Here is a 21,696-nt window from a genome sequence, read left to right as displayed (position 1 = left end):
TCATCCTTAGCAGGAAACAATACAGCAAAGGTTTACATCTATGCCAGCCTAATATATGAAAATAAAGATGAATAGTTAATATGGATGACTTGCTAACCGCTATAACTGAAAAATTTTGTTGTGAATAAAATGGAGGCTGTGAATCTAGGGCTATTGCTATTGAGATATCTAAAGCTTTTAATAAGGTTTAGATATGTCAATAGCAATTTAATGTTGGTCTTTTTCATAAACTTGCTTCATATGGTGTATCCAGGAAAATTTTTAAGATTATCAAATTCTTTCTTTCTAACCACTTTACTAAAGTCATCCTTGCAGGCTAACACTCTTTAGTTCAAGTAACTTCTGGGGTACCTCAAAATTCTATTCTTTGTCCTGTTTTGTTTTTTATCTATATTATTGATCTCCCTGACAGCCTTACATCTGAAGTGGTTCGTTTTGCTGATAAATCAATTTTATACTCCTATCTTGACAAAAAGTCTTCTCTTTTTGATTACTTAGAACAGACAGATCTTGAATCTGATCTTACTTTTGTAACAGATTGCAGTGCTTGCCGTGGCTTTTTATTTTTAACTGCAATAAAACTCAGTTAGTAACTGCAAATAGCTATTGCAATACTGACAACATTCCTATAATTATAAATAGAAACCTTCGTACCAAGTCCTCTTTCGACTTCTTGGATTATTGTTTACAACTGACCTCTTTTTTTTGCTATATTCAGCATTAAATCTGTAAGTTTTTTGATAAAATTTTGTCGCACGGTATTTTGCAATGCTTGCATTTGAGTGTTGAGCTGCACCAAGTTAGTGGGTTGGCTGTTTTGCAATTTGCAATCCATCCAACTCCAAAGATTCTCATTAGAATTTAAATCAGGTGAGCAAGAGGGTCAAGACATAAGGTTCAATTGTTTTTCCTCAGTTTAATGTTCAACTTGTCCAAAAAATTACTTTTCTCCATTGCTCAACTGTCCATACTGCTCTTTCTTTGGACTATTTTCTTTGTTGGAGTCTATGATGCTTAGTAGTAGCTTCTTTGCTGCACAGTGCAAATTAAGTTATTTATTTGCTTGCTAATTGTTAACTTAACAATTTTGGCTATGCTTATGTTCGGGTTGCTTCGACAAGCATATTTGCTTTATTTGGGTCCTTTTTGACATTTTTTCATTATAATTTTTGAGTTGATATATATACAATTTTGAGTTGATATATATATACATATATATATATATATATATATATATATATATATATATATATATATATATATATATATATATATATATATATATATATATATATATATATATATATATATATATATGTATATATATATATATATATATATATATATATATATATATATATATATATATATATATATATATATATATATATATATATATATATATATATATATATATATATATATATATATATATATATATATATATAAGTGAGGTTAGTATTGCGGTGTAAAATACAAAAACTCTTGTTCGTATGACAGTGCTCAATATTATCAAATAATAGAGCAATTTATACTTTATGTAATTAAATGAATAAAAACAACTAAATAGCGGGACTTAAAGTTTCATGCCCGAAGGCAATCATCAGCTGTGAATACAAACAAAAAACGTCAAAAAACCATTTAAAAACCGTAGAACGGATTCAGACGTGATAAACAAATCTGAGTAAAAACAAAACAAGAAGCCGTTATAGTTTACTAGTCTCCTGTGTCAAATAAAGAGAGCAAGAATTTCTTTGAATACTGAATTTTGCAAATAGTTGTGATGATTGGAGCCTGGTAAAAAAAAAACCTAAAATTTTGGCCACAACTGTCCCAAGTGTGAAAGCAATAAGTTGATAAATTTTATGTACTATTCTTTAATAAATTTATATTCATCAATAAATTTGAAATTTCATGCAGTTATTTTTTAGCATTCAAAAGTTATGAACACTAAAATATAATTGCATGAAATTTAAAAGAAAATTATAAAATTTATAATTTTCTTTTAAATTTATAAAATTTGTAACCTCCTCTAATTAAGGGGTTCAAACTTTACATAGTCATAACTTTCGAATGCTAAAAGGATATTGTATGAAATTTTAAATTTATAGATGAATATAAATTTATTAAAGAATAGTAGATAAAATATTTTATCAACTTGTTGCTCTTACTTTTTTCACAGGCAATCAATGCAAATTTTTGCAAAGCATCCTTATTTGACATAAGTATAAGCATACAAAGGTTTGGAATTTGTCCCATGTCTCAAACATCAAAAAACGCATATATATATATATATATATATATTTTTATATAACTTGTATATATATATACATATATATATATATATATATATATATATATATATATATATATATATATATATATATATATATATATATATATATATATATATATATATATATATATATATATATATATATATATATAAATAAAATATTTAAAAGTTTTTTTTAGATATCTTATTAAGTATTGTTTTAAGAGTTTATTTGTGTAATAGTGAATTAATTACTTTTCAAACTTTTTGAATTTTACACAATTAATCTAATGATGCATAAAATTGACTACAAAAAAAATAATTGTACAGTTCAAAAATAACATCAAATTGATCAAATTCCATGAAATTAGTATCGAGTGGGACCTTATTTAGCCTTAATGGCCTCATCTAGATGATTTGGCATTGACTTGATCAAATTTTGAGTCTCTTATGTTGTTATTTTATCCGATGCCCTCATTATAGCTTCTTTCAAGTTGTCTGTGCGTCCAAATGCTTTGTCAATTTTTCTATCCAAAACATACTACCAATTTTCTATTGGATTCAAGTCCGGACTTTGAGATGATTCTTGACTTGAGCCATTCCAAAACACTGATGTTATTTGTGTCAAAGCAAAACTTCATTTTCTCAATTTTTAAGATGCATAATCTGATTGGAACTGTTGCTAGTGTGGCTGGTAGAGGATGAAAATGTAAGACCACTTTAAAGAAGCTATAATGAGGGTATGGGATAATATAGCAACAAAAGAGACCCAAAATTTAATCAACTCAATGCCAAATCATCTAGATAAGACCATCAAGGGTAAAGAAGGCCCCACTCGATACTAATTTCATGGAATTCGATCAATTTGATGTTATTTTTGAACTGTATGATTATTGTTTTTGCAATTAATTTTATGCATCATTAGATCAATTGTGTAAAATTCAATAAGTTTGAAAAGCAATTAAGTCTCCAATGCACAAATAAATTCTTAAAACAATATTTGATAAGATATCTAAAAAAAAATCTTTAATATACTTTAACAGACAACTCATTTTTTTAATGCAATCTTTAAAATTATGATTTTTTTTTTGTGTACGATTATTTTTTTTGCATACTGTATGTATATATATATATATATATATATATATATATATATATATATATATATATATATATATATATATATATATACATACATACAGTATGCAAAAAAAATAATCGTACACAAAAAAAAAATCATAATTTTAAAGATTGCATTAAAAAAATGAGTTGTCTGTTAAAGTATATTAAAGATTTTTTTTTAGATATCTTATCAAATATTGTTTTAAGAATTTATTTGTGCATTGGAGACTTAATTGCTTTTCAAACTTATTGAATTTTACACAATTGATCTAATGATGCATAAAATTAATTGCAAAAACAATAATCATACAGTATGTATGTATATATATATATATATATATATATATATATATATATATATATATATATATATATATATATATATATATGTATATATATATATATATATATATATTATATATATATATATATATATATATATATATATATATTTATATATATATATAGTTTTTATTAAACAAAATATTTATAATGCATATTTAAGTATTTATTTTTATAATTTTTTTAAAGTGTTTATTTTTATACTAATTTTTAGTTTTACTTTAGACGCAATTTGACAGCTGAAAATGGTTATTTATGGCTGGGTGAAGACAATATGATAAATGATTTTCCATATGACAATGGAGGACCATGTGCTAACATAGTAGTAACTTTAATTTCGTTTATTTAAAACTGCTTCCATAGGTATAATCAAAAAATCTTTTGGTTAATAGCAGATACAGAAAAAAAATTTTATTATGCTTATGAAGATTTTATTTAACTAAATCCTATTGAACTAGATTCTATCTGTATTCTTCTTTACTGTTTTAAAATTCAATTTTAGATCTTTTTTTTCCTCATCTTTTTTATTTATTTATCTAAATTCATTTTTTCTGTTTCCATTTACATACTATTTTTCTTGTTTCAATTGAGAATCTATATTCAGATTCTATCTGTATTCTTATTTTCTGTAAGGAAGAAAGACAAAAAATTAAAATTTATATAAAATTATTTAGGAAAGTTATCAGTAGAAAGACTGTTAAAAAATATTATTTAGAACTATAGAGTAGTGAGTCTAGATTGTATTGTTAAATTTAAAAAAAAAAATTTATTTTAAGAAATAATAACAAAAATAAATACACATAAGAATGAATTTATGCATTCAATTTTTTGCTATATATATTTTTTTGATATTTATATCTATTGTTTTAAATATCAATTTTTTTTTCCCTCAAGACACCTACTTGCATAGAAGCTTTTAGAGGTGCAACAGTATTTGAAAACCATTATCCAGTATCTGGTTTTGAAGGTGGAAATTTCGATCGGTTAAAACTAGCACACGGTCAACAGTACCATCAGGTTATGACATGGACAGGGGTTAGTATTATTATGTTATTAATATATTATGATGTATAAGTGATCTAACAGTGTTACACAATGTTTGGTCTTATGGAAAAAAAAATAGACAAAAAAAACTTCTGTTGTAGGGTTTACTTCAATATAACTTATATAATAGACTTATTATATTAACTTTAGAGTAGCAATAAATTAAAAATAAACATTTGAGTTAAACTAATATAAAAGTTTTTAACCATACTTTAACCAAAATTTAACCATACTTTAACCATACTTTAATTATACTTTAACTAAAATACTTAAAGTAATACAAAAGTTTTTTACCATTACTTAACCATACAATAAAAGATAAAGTTTACTTGTGTAATGAAAATAGATATTCACTTTCCTTGTTAACTATTAACTGAAAAAAACAAGTAACAATTTTCAAACAAAAAAGATACAATGTTCTTATATCCAAAAATATTGCTGACTTTAAAAGTAGCGTCTGTTATTGACCAACATTTTTGCATATCGAAGTGCTACTCAAGCGCTGAGTTTGTGGTGACTGGGTTTGAACTTATATTGCACAATAATCTGGGTTTTAAAAATTTGTCTGACACTCTAACCAACGGAGCTATCTAGCCACAGTTCAATTTTTTTTGTCAAAAACTTTAATGTGTATAGATCTGTTATTCTTTGGATTTCAATATTTGGAGCAATAAGTAAAAACAAAAGAAAAATTGTTTAAAGAACTATAATTGACATTTAATTAGAAGATTGTAATTGGCAGTGGTGTAAATAATAGTTTTTTACTTTTTGTGTGGGAAACAAAAAAATATGAATAGCACCATTAACAAAGAAGTTTATATAAAAAATGTCTGAACAAGTATTTACCATCATTATGTAAAGTTCACAGTATTTTTTCATTTTTATTTAAATTAGGAATGTTCAAATTTTTGTATTGCTCTAAAACTTTACCCTTGCCAATGCCTTTCCATATTTTCACATTAGTTAAGAACATCTGTGTTACAAAGGTAACAACCTTAACCACTCAAGCGTATAGATAATAACCATACTCACTCAAGCGTGCACAAAAAGAAGTTATAAACAAACAATTCACTTAACATAACGCCAAGAAACGATAGTTACTAAACAACTTGTGTACGAACCGAGACGCGTCTAGCGTCCTCGAAATATATAAAACAGTAGAGTGACAGAGTGAGAGATAGTCGGAGAGAATCAGAAACAGTCAGAGAGTGAGTTAGTTAAGTGGAAGAGAGAGAAAGAGGAAGTTGTATGGTGGCGCTCGAAGAACGAACAAGTTGTATTAGTTTATTATATGTTGTAATAATATTATATATGTTAAAGAAACAATATCGAGTTCAGACTAATGGTTTATGATCTATATATATAAATAAATATTTTAAAATAAAGTTACTGTGTAACATTTTGGAGGCACTGCTCGGATTCAAGTGGATTTCATCTCTGCTTGGATCGACCGATTCAGCACTGTAAGTAAAGATTGACATTCGATAGTTCAACTTTAAATACATTAGACGAAAACCTGCAATTAGTTTATGAACTAGATATAGTATTGAAATTAAACATTGATATTTACGTATGAGTTGCCTACGATTGGGAAAAATCTGCCCATTCACCGAACCTAATCCTTGTTCCAATACCGCCAACAACATTTACAACTCTCTCAGTGATTCCTCCTCTGACTCAAATCACGCGTTAGACATATCCGAAACTAACCCATTTAAACAAGACGATAGCCGCTCTCCAACAAATAGTCCTGGAAAAAACAAAATGTCTCTAGAACAAATCATTGAACGCTTAGTAACAAGACCCATTCAAGATTCATAATTCCGTTCATAAAGGAACGGAAAACGAAGACATAACAGAGTGGCTAGCTAGTTTCCGTTGCGTTGCACTTCATAACCAATGGACAGACGTAAGAAAATTAACTTCGTTCCCCTTATATTTAGAAGGAAGTGCCTTAGTTTTTAATGAAACCCGTCCCGCTCACATTAGAAACGATTTCCAACAACTCCAAGAACAGTTCCGGCAATATTATGACAACGCAAATATTGCGTGGAATCGAAAAATGGAACTTTTCAGCTTGACGCAGGATACCGACTTCACATCCTATATTAATACTTTAGATAAGCTGAGCCAACAACTCGGTATAGACGGAGAAACAAAACTAAACTTATTTATCAAAGGCCTGAAGCCAAACCTACGCGATGCGTTAAAACTTGTCAGATCAGGTTATCCTGCTACTGGTAACATGAAACCCAGTACAATCTGCTTCATGTCCTGCTGCCTTGTAGGATACGCCTTTTTAGGCAAAGGCTAGGAGATGCCAACTCCAACTTAAAACACCCCCTGCCTTGGGGCTCTTGGTTGAGTAAAGGCTAGAGATGGTGTCTCCATAAAAATACTCATCTTGGGCAGATGTTAAATGCACCCAGCTACTGTCTTGTAGAAGGCCTCCTAGGCAAAGACTTAAAGGGGTAAACAGATTCTATCTGTTGACCAGCCTCGCACCCCTTCTTCATCTATTAGGCTGGCGCAGATGTATTTTTAATACATTGTTTCCAATTTAGGATGTTGAATGCTGGATCTTCTTGACTCAATGCATGGGTTTGCTTGTGTCACTGTTTTTATGATTAGGCAACTCAATCTATTATCTCCTTATGAGGGTACAGCTCTAAAACTCAGTTTTATGGTTCTGAGGCCGGCTGGTAGTCAGGTTTCCCGAACTCTGTGGTAGCTCTCAGAGAGTCTGATTCCATCAACAGCTGAAAAATATCAAAGTATTAACAGTGCCATGTTGCGCATGGATGGTGTCCCTGTTTGTACTTTTGGTGTGCATTGCGGAGGCCACATTTGGAGCCCTTTTTTACGGCTTAGGGTTTATTAGTAGTAATGAGGCAATTGCTTGGGCTATTAAACGGTGTTCTAAGTACTATCTATGCTTTGAGTCAATTTCTTTAACAAATTTAAAAATGAATAAAGTACCAAAAACTATAAAACACAAAAAACCATCATCATCACCAAGTTCTATAAACCTATCAATCACTAATATTCATGGTCTTCGAAGTAACTTTTCTTCTGTTGAGTCTTATCTCTTGCAAAGTTCACCAGACCTACTTGCTCTTTGTGAGACTAATTTGAGTTCGGCTGTCTCATCTTGTGATCTTAGTGTTGATGGTTATCTTCCTCTGATTCGTAAAGACTCCAATAGTCACATGCTTGGCCTGGGCATTTACATTCGTAAGAATTCACCTGTTTGTCGTGAAACTAGGTTTGAATCCACAGACTATTCTTTCATGTGCTTTCGTTTAGCACCACTTCACTCTATTGCCTTTCTCTTTGTTCTATATCGCTCTCCTTTATCTCAAGGCTGCACTCTTTTTGATGTTATTTCTTATCATATTGACCAAGCCCTCTCTCTTTATCCATCAGCTAATATAGTTGTTGTCGGTGACTTTAATGCTCACCACTCTGAATGGCTTGACTCTAGTGTCAGTGACTCTGCAGGCATTAAAGCCCACAACTTTTGCCTTTCTCAATCCCTAACTCAAATAGTCAACTTTCCAACTCGCTTTCCTGACAACCCTAATCATTTACCTTCTCTACTCGACTTATGTCTTGTTTCTGATCCTAGTCAGTGCTCAGTTTCTCCACATTCACCCTTAAGTGCTTCTGATCACAGTTTGATCTCTTTAAAACTATTATCTCATTCTTCTTCATCACCTGAATACCCCTATTATCGAACCTCTTACAACTACAGTAAAGCTGACTGGGATTCTTTCCGTGATTTTTTTCGTGATGGCCCTTGGGTAGAAATCTTTCAACTTCCTGTCGACAAATGTGTTTCTTACATAACTTCGTGGATTCAGGCTGGCATGGAATCATTTATTCCCTCTCGACGATTCCAGGTCAAGCCTCACTCTCCTCCATGGTTTTCCTCACACTGTGCTGCTGCAATTGCCAATCGAAACCGTTACTTCCATATTTATCAGCAAAACAGTTCTCCAGAAAACAGACGTCTGTTTATTACTGCTAGAAACAACTGTAAAAAGGTTTTGTCTAACGCCAAAACCCGCTATTCTCAGGTCATGAAATCTTGTATCTCATCACAAAAATTAGGCTCTCGTGACATCTGGAGAATCTTTAATAATATCAATAATAAGGGCAAATCTATAATTCCACCTCTCTTGTATGGTTCAGATTTTGTCACCTCACCTTAAGACGAAGCCGAACTGTTTGCTAAAAACTTTTCATCAATATCATCTCTTGATTCCACTAATTGTGTTCTACCTAATATTGCCAACAAACAGGTTGATCCATTGCTTGACATTCATATCACTCCAGCATCTGTATATAAAGTGATTTCCTGCCTAGACTCTTCTACAGCTTGTGGCCCAGACAACATACCTGTTATTGTCTTGCAGAAGTGTTCTCCGGAGCTGTCGTCTATACTCTCAAAACTATTCAACAAGTGCTTATCAGAGTCTTGTTTTCCAGCCTGCTGGAAAGCCGCATCTGTTATCCCTATCTTCAAAAATTCTGGGCAACGATCTGATTCGTCTAACTACCGTCCCATAAGTCTTCTTCCTATCATAAGCAAGGTTTTTGAATCTTTAATTAACAAACACTTAATTTCTCATCTTGAATCTAATAACTTACTTTCTGATCATCAATATGGATTTCGATCTTCTCGTTCTACAGCTGATTTGCTAACAGTAATAACTGACAGTTTTATCATGCATTAGATGAAGGTGGAGAGGTTAAGGCCATCGCTCTTGACATTTCAAAAGCGTTTGATAAAGTTTGGCATGTTGGTCTTCTCCATAAGCTTTCTTCTTATGGTGTATCCGGCAACATCTTTAAGATCATTGAATCCTTCCTTTCCAATCGTAGCATAAAAGTTGTCCTCGATGGACAACACTCTTCTTCTTATTCTGTAAGTTCAGGGGTTCCTCAAGGTTCTATCCTTGGCCCTATACTCTTTTTAATTTACATTAACGATCTTCCAGATATTCTCACATCTAAGGTGGCATAGTTTGCTGATGATACTACCATTTATTCTTGTCGTGATAAGAAACCAACACCCTCTGATTGCTTGGAGGGGGCATTTGCGCTTGAAAAGGATCTCACTTCTGCTACAGCATGGGGCTCACAGTGGCTGGTGAACTTTAATTCAGATAAAACTCAATTTTTTTCAGCCAATCGTTATCGCAATAGTTTAGATCTTCCTATATTTATGAACGGTGATGTACTCTATGAGTCACCTACTCTTAATCTTCTAGGATTAACTTTTACTTCCAATCTTTCTTGGAAACCATATATCAAATCGGTTGCAAAATTAGCATCTGCAAAGGTTGCATCTCTTTATCGAGCTTGCCACTTTCTTACTCTGGATTCTATTCTCTATCTCTATAAATCTCAAATCCGGCCTTGTATGGAATACTGTTGCCATATCTGGGGCAGATCTTCTAATGATGCCCTTTCTCTTTTAGACAAGGTGAAAAAACGCATTGTAAACATAGTTAAACCTGCTCTTGCAGCCAACCTTCAACCATTATCACATCGTTGTAATGTTGCTTCTCTTTTTCTTTTCTACAAATACTATAATGGGCACTGCTCTAAAGAGCTAGCGTCTCTTGTGCCATCTACTAAAATTCATTCTCGTGTTACTCGTCATTCAATTAAGTGTCATCCTTTTTCTGTGACTGTTCCTAAGTGCTCCAAAAACGCTTATTCGTCTAGTTTTTTTCCTCGAACATCAGTTCTTTGGAATTCGCTTCCTTCATCTTGCTTTCCTGATTCATATAATTTGCAATCTTTTAAATTTAGATAATAGCTACATTGGGTCTCTATTACCCCACGACACTACTTTACTACCAAGAAAGGACACAACGGACAACACCGACTCACCTATTCAACGACTCCTGACGAGTTTAAGATTATCACGTAACCTTGCAAAAGAAAATATTCAAAAAGCACAGACAAAAATGAAGCTCCGTTTCAAGTAGGACATAAAGTATGGGTATATACCCTAATCACAAAGAAGGTTTGGTGAAGAAACTCACAAGTTTCTGGCCTGTTTCGTTTAATCGAGAAAACATCTCCCGTGAACAAGTCGAAAACATGAACAATAAGGAACTAGCTACACCAATTCATGTGTCTCGTTTCAAACAATGGTTTGGCTTTGAAGAAAAAACCAACAACAGAGGTAACTCTAAACACCGAAGTTCTCATGGAGGCTACAGAAACAAGTGACGAATTAAACTCGGAGGAAACTAATGAAGAAACACATGAAGAAAACACAAGCGCTCCGGAAAATGAACCACCTTTAGAACAAACTTACGGAATTGGTTCCGATGTATATAGAATGGAAGAAATTCTCGACAAAAGAACAAGAAGAGGAAAAACCCAATACCTAGTCAAATGGGAAGGTTATCCCGCCGACCAAAATACTTGGGAGCCAGAAGAAAATATTTTTGATTCCCAAATAATAAGGAGATACCTCGATAAAAAAAAAATCGGAAAATGTTTGTCTATATCAGCTCTAATCAAAACACGTTGAAACCTACAGGGGAGGAAAACCCAAAACAATTGTAAACTTATGCCTAGTGTAACCCTCAAAATAAGAGAATTATGGAAAGTACCTTTTATACTATGGTGTCTGGTCTTTCTACCAACATTTATTACGGGCATTTTTATTGGCGAAGTGTATGATTGTACTAAAGTACACCCAATTGGAGTCTATCAATTACCCACAATTCACATGTGTTTGCACAACATGCATTCACTTAATGACTCTGTTAAAACATTTATAGCCGATGTATATGTCTATCGTCCACAAACCACGACTATCCAACTTTACCATTGCTACGCTGAAAAAGTCACACTCACATGCTGCACCAACTTTTTCAATCAACACCCAGAAGAACTAACATCCAAGAAAATAAAAGTAACGCCCGGAGTGTGTCTGTCAGCAATGAACACCAAAATATCAGTATATGGGGCATTACAAGAAATTAGTCCTACATTATGGAGAACCGTGCTGTCTGACCAATATCATTGCGCTTGGATGCGTACAAAAACCGCTGAATTTAAACATTTTTACATGAAAGTTTATACAGGACAAATCACAGGACGAGCTGTGGTTATTGAACAATACGTGACAAAAAGTTCTTGCTACTTCTTTTTGGGTAAATGTATTCCAGGAGAATGGCCGGAATCTATAATAGTTTGGGTACAAACTAAACATAACGAAGAAGTGATGGAAAGGCTAGGGAATGACTGTTGAACAAGCTTGTTCAACAGGTATGACTGTTGAACAAGCTGGAGATGCCTTGTTTATATCCAAATGCAAAAATTACAGTAGCTACGCTATCCGTTATAATTGGAAAATAGGCAACACATGTTTTGAACATTTTCCGATCACACTACTTAGAACAAACATAACTTACTTCCTAGAAGTTAATGATAGAAGATTAATACAATCTTCTATCATTAACTTCTAGGTTTTTGACCCAAATTGAGACCCAAACACACATACCTGCAGGACCCAAAGCTAAACACAATATATGAAGTAACGGCCACAGGACGAGTTAAAATTGTAGAAACTCAACTTGACCATGTTCTGCCATCTCCCAAGAATCCTATCCGCCGGATACGAGGGTACAGCAAAGAAATTTTGGTTGAGAGACCACAACGGCTCTCCCCTTACACAGTTCTACAGTTGGTATCTGGTACTCACGATACTATTCAAATGCTCAAAACTATTAGTGATACTAATGGAGGTGACGTTCTAACAGGTATCCGTACCGCCCTTAGAAGCGCCCTTCAAGCCACGGCAAGCGGCGGAAGTCAGATAATAAAGGTAATCGGAAGTGCCATTAAAGACTCACTACACGGAGTTTCCGACTTAGACGAGAAATTAATACAATCGATTGGTGTTGCCTCATCATCAGTATTTAAAGCTGCCGGAGGAGCCGTAAAAGATGTAGGAGAAGGTACAGGCTTTAAAGCCTTTTAGGAAAATATCCTCAGAAAATATACTCGTAGAAGAGCCACTACATCAGGATCGGTCAACAGCAACATTCCCAAGAAAGAACAAACACCTCTCATGTGGATGCAAATGTCCAATATGTAAGATTGATACGACAAAGTAGAAATATTATTCTACGGTAATGGCAGGATCTTTGAACAAGAGTCCTGGATGGGATTTGAGACACCCCAACCAACACGAGCTTCCTACGGACAACATGTTTCCTGTAGTTTATTACAATGAATTTCTAAGTTGATGATGTGCATAATGTTGCTGTTTCACAATGACACGGTTTCGCGATGATGCTGTTTAGCAATGAGTTTTTATTTTTATGTTGCTGTTTCGCAATGATGCTGTTTAGCAATAATTTCTACGATGACATGTTACTACAATGATTTTTTTTTACTGCTTCGCAATAATGCTGTTTCGCAATGATACTATTTTACGTTGCTGTTTCGCAATGATGCTGTTTTTATGTTGCTGTTTTGCAATGTTGCTGTTTCGCAATGTTGCTGTTTCGCAATGATGCTGTTTAGCAATGATTTTTATGATGATGTTTTATGTTGCTGTTTTGCAACGATGCTGTTTAGCAATGATTTTTGTGATGATGTTTTATGTTGCTGTTTCGCAATTATGCCGTTTAGCAATAATTTTTTTTTCTGAGTCCAAGGACGGACTTTTCCTTTTCCCCGTAAGTAATGTTACAAAGGTAACAACCTTAGCCACTCAAGCGTATAGATAATAACCATACTCACTCAAGTGTGCACAAAAAGAAGTTATAAACAAACAATTCACTTAACATAACGCCAAGAAACGATAGTTACTAAACAACTTGTGTACGAACCGAGACGCGTCTAGCGTCCTCGAAATATATAAAACAGTAGAGTGACAGAGTGAGAGATAGTCGGAGAGAATCAGAAACAGTCAGAGAGTGAGTTAGTTAAGTGGAAGAGAGAGAGAGGAAGTTGTATGGTGGCGCTCGAAGAACAAACAAGTTGTATTAGTTTATTATATGTTGTAATAATATTATATATGTTAAAGAAACAATATCGAGTTCAGACTAATGGTTTATGATCTATATATATAAAATAAATATTTTAAAATAAAGTTACCGTGTAACATCTGTAATTACTTTTTGTGTCTAGGTGAAAATTTGGAGATAAGTTTTTAGCTTTTGAGAAATTTTAAATCCTTTACCCTTTAAAACCATTTTGTGATGTCTTCTTTAGTTGCTTATGATAATGAAAAATTGTTTAAACCTTCTTTTCCTACATTTATGATACTTGCAATTATAGTTATCGTAATTTTTCAAAACATTAGATGATGACAATATCTTTAGGCCAAAAAACTGTTACCAAATTGTCATTCTTTTTTCTACTTGAATTGTTTTTCTTAAAGTCTTCATCATCTGATTAAAACTTTGAAATTAGGACTTGTTGTTATTCTTGCTTGACAAATATTGTCTGACTTTGGTTAGATATTGATTTTCTCTTACAAATTTTCTTTTTATACAATTTTCATATCTTTTGTCTTTTCAATCACTTTTTGTTTTTCAAAAATAAACAATCTTCTTTCCTGGTTGAAAGTAACTCATTTTTTATCTTTCATTATTATAATATTGACATATATTGGAGAAATGTCAAAAAGATTTAACATTTTTGAAAATCTTTTAAAACTTCACACAAAAAAAAAGTTAAAAAAAGTCCTTCTGAAATTCAGTGCATGATTCTTCATAACCATTTAATACTTTATTTCTGTTTGCTTGCAATTTCCTTTGATTTTCCAATACCAGTATGTTACTCTTAAACAACATTGTTAGAAAGTAAACTAAATTACTAATATTTTATTATATTTATACTAATATTTAAAAAAAGTATTATTTGTACCTAACTTTTTAATGACACAGTATCGGAATGGAAGCCTTTTCCCATGTTAAACAGAGCTTTAGTAGCACACATCAAGTTATTCTCATATTGTTGACAGCCACCAAATTCATTACATTTAAGCGTGAAAAAGACTTATGAAAGGGGGCACAAAGCACTTCTCTTTTTATTGGAAGCTTATTCTCAAGCAATCTCTCCATGGTTTTTTCTAATAAAAAAAATTTTTTTTGGAAAATTTGCTAGGAATTTTTCAGAGAACTTTTTAAAAATTTTTGAGAAAATTTTAGAAAACTCTGATAGAAAAATTTTCTTTGATCTTATTTGAGACATTAGCCCTATTTTTTCTAAGGTAATTGCAAAGACTTCTGTATATATCCCATTTGGAATATTTTTCCAAAGTACCTTCTAAAGACTATAGTACATGAGATATAAAGAAAAGTACTTTTTATATGTTTACGATGTTCCCAAAGATTCAAACTAAAATTGTTTGTGAATCAAATCTAGTAAACTAAAACTGGTAAAACCAGCAATAAACTTGTTTAATTACATAACTTTAATCATTTGACACTTCCCAAGTCAGTAGTTATATATTGAATATTCTATTTTAAGTCATTAAGAAAATGCGGTAGTGGTGTAGTGGTAAAGCGCTCGCTTCATAAGCGAGAGGTTCCGAGTTCGATCCCCACCACGTCCCTGGTAGTACCGCGCTCAACTTGTTTCTCTGCACAGCGGCCTTGTTCCTTAAGGTTCGTGTTTCGGAGTTAAAGAGTTGAGAGAGGGTTATAACCGCTATTAAGTAGTCTCCTCATCTGTAGTGGCCTTCTCAGCCTTGAGGAGGTGAATAACAAAAAAAAAAAGAAAAAAAATCTACTTATTATGTTTTAAATATTATGTTTTTCCCAATGTACTCCTTAAAAACCCACAAAAAATGAATGACGATCTACAAATCATAAATTTTGTCAAAATGGCAGGGATTTATATGAAATAGCCTGCTGCTGGGAGCTTAAGTACATACATTGACTATCTTATATCCTACTTAGTACCCTACTGCTGCAAAGGAGTGCTGCTACATCGACTGAGGATTTGGCATAAGGCAGCAATCTTTTCTTTCATTATTCTTCATTATTTTCTTCTTATTTTAAAAATGCCATATGCTATAGAAGTAGGAAAAACTAATAACAATTTTTTATATAAATATACTATAGTAAAATGTTTCAGCTGGTAATCAAGTATAGATGAATTTTAAATGTTGGTAACTTTGGTTTGATTGATAATAAAGCATTATATATTTATGCAAAAAAAAATTAAAAGCATTATTATACGTATATAAAAGCAAATTTAGGTAAACATAGTGAAAAGAAGACTCTGTTCTAGCTGTTAAAAATTATATTTACCAATTTTACAATTATATACATATATATATATATATATATATATATATATATATATATATATATATATATATATATATATATATATATATAAATATATATATATATATATATATATATATATATACATATATATATATACATATATATATATATATATATATATATATATATATATATATATATATATATATATATATATATATATATATATATATATATATATAAAAAATGCAAAGATGGCAATTCTTATTGCTTTTGCGTTGGCATTGCCAAATGCCAATTTGAATTTCACAGGCTGTGTATATATGTATGTATGTATGTATGTATGTATGTATGTATGTATGTATGTATGTATGTATGTATGTATGTATGCATGTATGTATGCATGTATGTTTTTATGTATGCTTTTATGTATGTATGCTTGTATGTATATATACATGTTGCTTTATTTAACAGGATTATTATGAGAAAGTTGTTGCAACGTTAGCTTGGGATGCATTATCTGTTACTGCTTCTGCACTTATTTTTATGTCTAATAATAAGCTCACAGTTACTTCCAAGTTTCTTCGAGAGTTGATCCTTACTGTAAGCATTATTTTGAGTTCAATTTCTATAAATAGCTTAAAAAAGATTTATATAAAATTATATCTTTAAATATGGTTGAAATAAAATATATTAATTTAAAAGTTATATACTGACATTGTACTTTAATGTTTACCTGTAAACTTGTTGTTGTAACACTTTAACTAATTATATTGAGAAGATGAATTCTAATAGGTTTTTAGAAACTGATGTAAAATGCTGCAAACCCACCAGCAAACATTCTATAGTAGAATTTCAATGGGCCTTTATAGGCATTTTAAGCAGTCCACTGTAGTTTTGCTCATCAGTTAATTAGTGGACCATTAGTGGCACCTGTCAAGTATGACTAGCTGATAACTAGTGTTGTAAAGTTATTGGCTGGCCATTTTTAGCGGGTGCCACTAATGGTCCACTAAGTATTTGATGAGCAAAACTCTAATACACTGCTTAAAAATGCATATATAGGTCAACTGGAAATCTACTAAATTATTTGTTTTCTCATTTGTGATTTGAATGTTGCCATTTTTTATTTCAGTTTAAATTTTTACTTTTGTTCTCAATTTTATTTTTTGAAAGGTGTTACTTAAATTGTGCCATTTTGCCAGTATGTTAATAGTTATATAACCAGTGACATGCTGGCCCCAGAGACTGCAGGAATCCGGCATGGGACTTAAGCTTTTTATCTTAGAAGGGCTTTTTTGAAAAAAAAAATTCACTATATTCTTTAAATAATTGACAAATAATTTTTATTCACTTTATTTTTTCTTTTACAAATTGAATTTTTTAATTATTTGAATTAAAATGTTAAACTTGAAAGTATATTAGTATTTTGCATAATAACATGTAAACATTATCTAACATATGATATGAAATGTTGTGAACTGTAGTATTTATATATTTATGGTCCTTCAAATCAAACATATCGTAAAATCCCACAAAAATAGGGCTTTTTACTAAAATCTTGCATGGGTTTTTTGGAGCCAATACGCCACTGTATATAATTGATCTGAAAAGAAAGTTTGATGTTGGCTTTGATAGTTAAACCACTTAAGTGGCAAAATATTGTAATCATTATGGCTGCATTAATTTCATCTTATGAAGTTAGAGTGGTTAGCATTTAATGCTACATTTATTAAGTTTATTAGTTTGTTAAGAGTTTTATTAAAAATTTTCTTCATTTTTGATTTGAGAAAGATCATTATAAAACAATTGAATTGGATGAGTTTTTATAAGTTTTACAAAAACCTAAAATATGATAGTTACTTAATGCTTTATAAAGCCAAAAAAAACAAAATTTGAAAATAAAAGCTTTGCACCTTATACAATCTTTCTTTTATGTTTTTAACTACTTACCATTATACTAATCACACTAATTAATAAATCATTTTAAAAAGGTAATATGCAAACCTATCCAATTTATCCAATCTTATTCAGTAATTTAGCTCTAAAAAATGTTCATCAACAATAACATAAGTAAAATTATTACCTTTATGCCAAGTCAGACTAAAATCTATAAATATCTAGATTTCAGACTAAGTGCAAATCTTGGTACTAAAATTAAGTCATGTTTCTCATTAAAAGAATTATAATAACATAATGATAATAATATTAATGAGATCAAATGGCATGCTATTTAAAATCTGTATGCTAAGCAAGAGACTTGTATTTACATTACTTTTATTAGAACTAATCTGTAATATGCATGTTAAATATGGGAATATCCCTGCCACAGGCTTTATTTGACCTCCAAAATAAAGTTTTAAATTTTTTTAATGATCCTTCTAATTTTAAGATTCTCTACTTTGTATTTAAAAAATCCAAGTTATGTAATCAGTTGTACTTTGTTCATAAATTGCTTTTTTTGATTGATGAAATAGTGATAGAGTTACTCAAATTAATCATTTAACATACAAACTGTCTTTTGATTATCTACTAGATATTTGCTTTATAAGTTCTTTTAGATCCTCTAATCTACCTGTATAAATTTTACAGTTAACTTAAATTACCTGCTTGGTTATAGCACTAATCTATTATCTAATTTATTATTCACCTTATCTTATATCACTCCTTTATTAAATATGACTATAAAAAAACTTTTATTTGTTTTTGTTTTAATTATTTTTTTAATTTTTAGCAAAAAATATTCTAGCTGGGTTATTTATAAATGTTAAAATTAGTTTTAGTATGTAATTAGTAGTTTTTATTGTCATTCTAATTTTATAAAGAAAAATTCTAGGATATATAGAATAATTAGAATAATTACTGTCACTGATAGTGTTTACGTTAATTATTATAAATTATTGCTATGTAATAAAGAAGGTAATTTGATTTGAACAGAAAATTTAAACTGGTAGATTAGAATAAATCAGGCCCAACACCATGATTATTTGTGGCTTTGCACCCAAGTTCTTATACTATACTTTGTTTAATTGAGAGGTTTATTTTGATGTAATTAATATTCTCACAAATAGATTAGAGTTTATATAATATTTTTAGACTTTTATTTTTATTGAGTTTTATACAATGTATGTAAATGTTTATTTTATATAATGTATATGTAGGGCATTATTAAAGAAATTTTATTCTGACTTTTAGAAAACATCACCTTTTACACTTACTGGAACTATTTTGTTTGATAGTAGTGGCAATCGAAGAAATTATACAGGTTCATTGTTAAAACAGTTGAAAAACATTCAGCATGGTGTTGTTGCTGCGTTATTTTTAACTTTTTTGTTTTTGTTTTAAGCATCATTACTTCAGTTTGATGATTTGCCTGGAGAAAATAACAGAGCAGTAAGGCTTGTAACAACTTATATACAGTTATTTTAATAAAAATGTATAAACATTTCTTAAGTGATAACTAGTTTTTGTGTGAAGCTTTTTGGTGAAGTGGTAACTAGTTTTTTTGTTAAGCCTAGATTGGTGATTAGATTGGTGTTTTGAAGCGCTAGAGTTTATTTATACTTCAAAATTATTTTCTCCATATAAATAATTTTATGTTGTGAAAATAATCTTGAAATATAAATAAAAACTTGTTAGAAAATATTAAAACACTCAATGACTTTCTTATAATGATTTACATTTATAATATAAAACTTGAATAAAATTACGTCTTTATTTTAAATTTATTGTAATTAGTTGTAAATAATTTTAAGATTAGAATAGTCAGTATATACTAATTTAATGTCTTAATTTAGCAATTAAATTTAAATTTACAATCTTAATTTAAGTCTAGAATGTATTCTGAAATGATTTCAAAATTGATACTAATTTTTGAGTAAATTAAGATTTATTAAGATTTCTCAGTTTTAATACAATGATTTTTTTTAAGTTAGTAAGATGCAAAGATTGGAAATCCAAAAAAAAAACTCAAACTTTGAAGTACTATTCGTTTCTGGTTCCGGTGACCATATTAAATTATTTTTAAGAAACTTATTAACTGTATTAAGGAAAAAATGCATGGGGTTTTAGGTCTTGTGCCTTTTTATTTTTCAGCCCATTGTCTTAGAGTATATTGCTGCTATTTTACATAAGAACTTCAGGTTCTTCTAATAAAAGTTTTTCTGATTTTTTTCACAAAAGTAGTCCATAAGTTACTCATTTTTAGAGCTGCTCGTCAGCAAAAAATGCTAATAACTTGTAACTTTGTGACTTGAAAATAATCTTTTTCAACTTTTTTTTTTCAAAACGAAAACTAATTATTAATTATTTCTAGTTTTGAACAAAAAAAATTGCATAAGCATTGTGTCTACCACTGAATAGTTGGCTTCTAAAGTTTGACATTTTACTTCCTTTTATTTTTTTTTATATTGTTTCATTGTTACACAACTAACCACATCAATCAAAACTGTAGATTTGATTCCTAATGGTTTTAGTTTCTTAATAAGGACATTAGCTAAATATTCTCTAATTGAGTGCATTATATTTACAACGCTAAAGAAATTATTTTGAACAGTTGACTTTTGTTCTGCTATTTTAATATAGGAAATAATGAAGGACAACTGGCTTTTTTGCAAAAGTCACTGAATTTCATTTTGAAATAGAAACTCTTTTTTTTGTTTCATTTTGAAATATGTTGTTTTATTTTGAATTATAAACTCTTTTTTTTGTTTCAGTTATTGATTTTAAATGTATTTTCAGTTTTTCTACAAAATTAGAAATTAATTTAGTGACTCCTAAAATATTATCATTATCATTTTATCCTAAAATATTATTCAGTTCAAAAAGTTTTTTATTGCTGCCTCTCAAAACCTAGTTAACCAAATAAAACAATACCACTTTTATGATGTAGTTAAAAATTTATAAGCTATTAAATAAGAACAAAAAAAAAAGTGAAAGAAAGCAAATGTAAATAAATATTTATGAAAAATGTTTATATATAAAAATATTTATTTAAAAAAATGTTAAAATTTTGTATTGTATTATCCAAGTTTTTAGTTAATTTTTATTCAGTATTGTTTGCTTATATTTCTCATATGAAGTATAATTTTGTAATTACATTACAAACATGTTTAGGTTTTAAAGAGAAAAAGATATTTGTATCTTGGAGATAATGTTACTCTACAAAACATCCAAGATAATAATGCTCTTTGTGAGATTTCTGCTGCTGGGCAACAAATGATTTATCATAGTGTACCGCAAATCAATAAAAACAGAATCAGGTGAATGCAGTATAACTTAAAGTTTGTTTTTCATTTTTCTACAGTTTCAATAGTTTTTCTACAGTCTACTTTAAACTGGTTTAATTATCTTTTTATTAGTTACAATTCAATAAAAGGCACAATGAATGATGATCTTAGTATCAATGGTCCCATTGCTTTTGTAAAAACAGTTATAACCGAATATATACCACCTGCTTATTATTGTAGTCATGGGTGTGGTGGAAAACCTTTAGATCTTAGTGATCTAACCAAATGGGAACATGGCACATGCATAAAACAAGATGTTTGTCAGTAAGATGCGTTATTTAAAGTATTGAATATATACCAGATTTTGTGATAAAAGATAAATTTCTATAATATAACTGAT

General features: G+C 30.1%; 1 protein-coding gene across 3 annotated transcripts in view; it reads left to right on the top strand.

The window, feature by feature from the left end:
* Positions 1-21,696, top strand: part of LOC100197588 (uncharacterized) — a 100,669-nt gene that overhangs the window by 51,377 nt on the left and 27,596 nt on the right. For all 3 annotated transcript variants that reach the window (XM_065788541.1, XM_065788542.1, XM_065788543.1), the window contains 7 exons: positions 3,965-4,061; positions 4,634-4,774; positions 16,543-16,671; positions 19,264-19,333; positions 19,415-19,461; positions 21,184-21,329; positions 21,429-21,620. In XM_065788541.1, the coding sequence (XP_065644613.1) occupies positions 3,965-4,061; positions 4,634-4,774; positions 16,543-16,671; positions 19,264-19,333; positions 19,415-19,461; positions 21,184-21,329; positions 21,429-21,620 (822 nt within the window). The remainder of the gene's footprint in view (positions 1-3,964; positions 4,062-4,633; positions 4,775-16,542; positions 16,672-19,263; positions 19,334-19,414; positions 19,462-21,183; positions 21,330-21,428; positions 21,621-21,696) is intronic.

Source organism: Hydra vulgaris, chromosome 01 (genome assembly GCF_038396675.1).
Source record: "Hydra vulgaris chromosome 01, alternate assembly HydraT2T_AEP".
Taxonomy (NCBI): Eukaryota; Metazoa; Cnidaria; class Hydrozoa; order Anthoathecata; family Hydridae; genus Hydra; species Hydra vulgaris.
The sequence above is the reverse complement of the archived record's forward strand: the minus strand, read 5'-3'. Positions and strand labels throughout refer to the sequence as shown.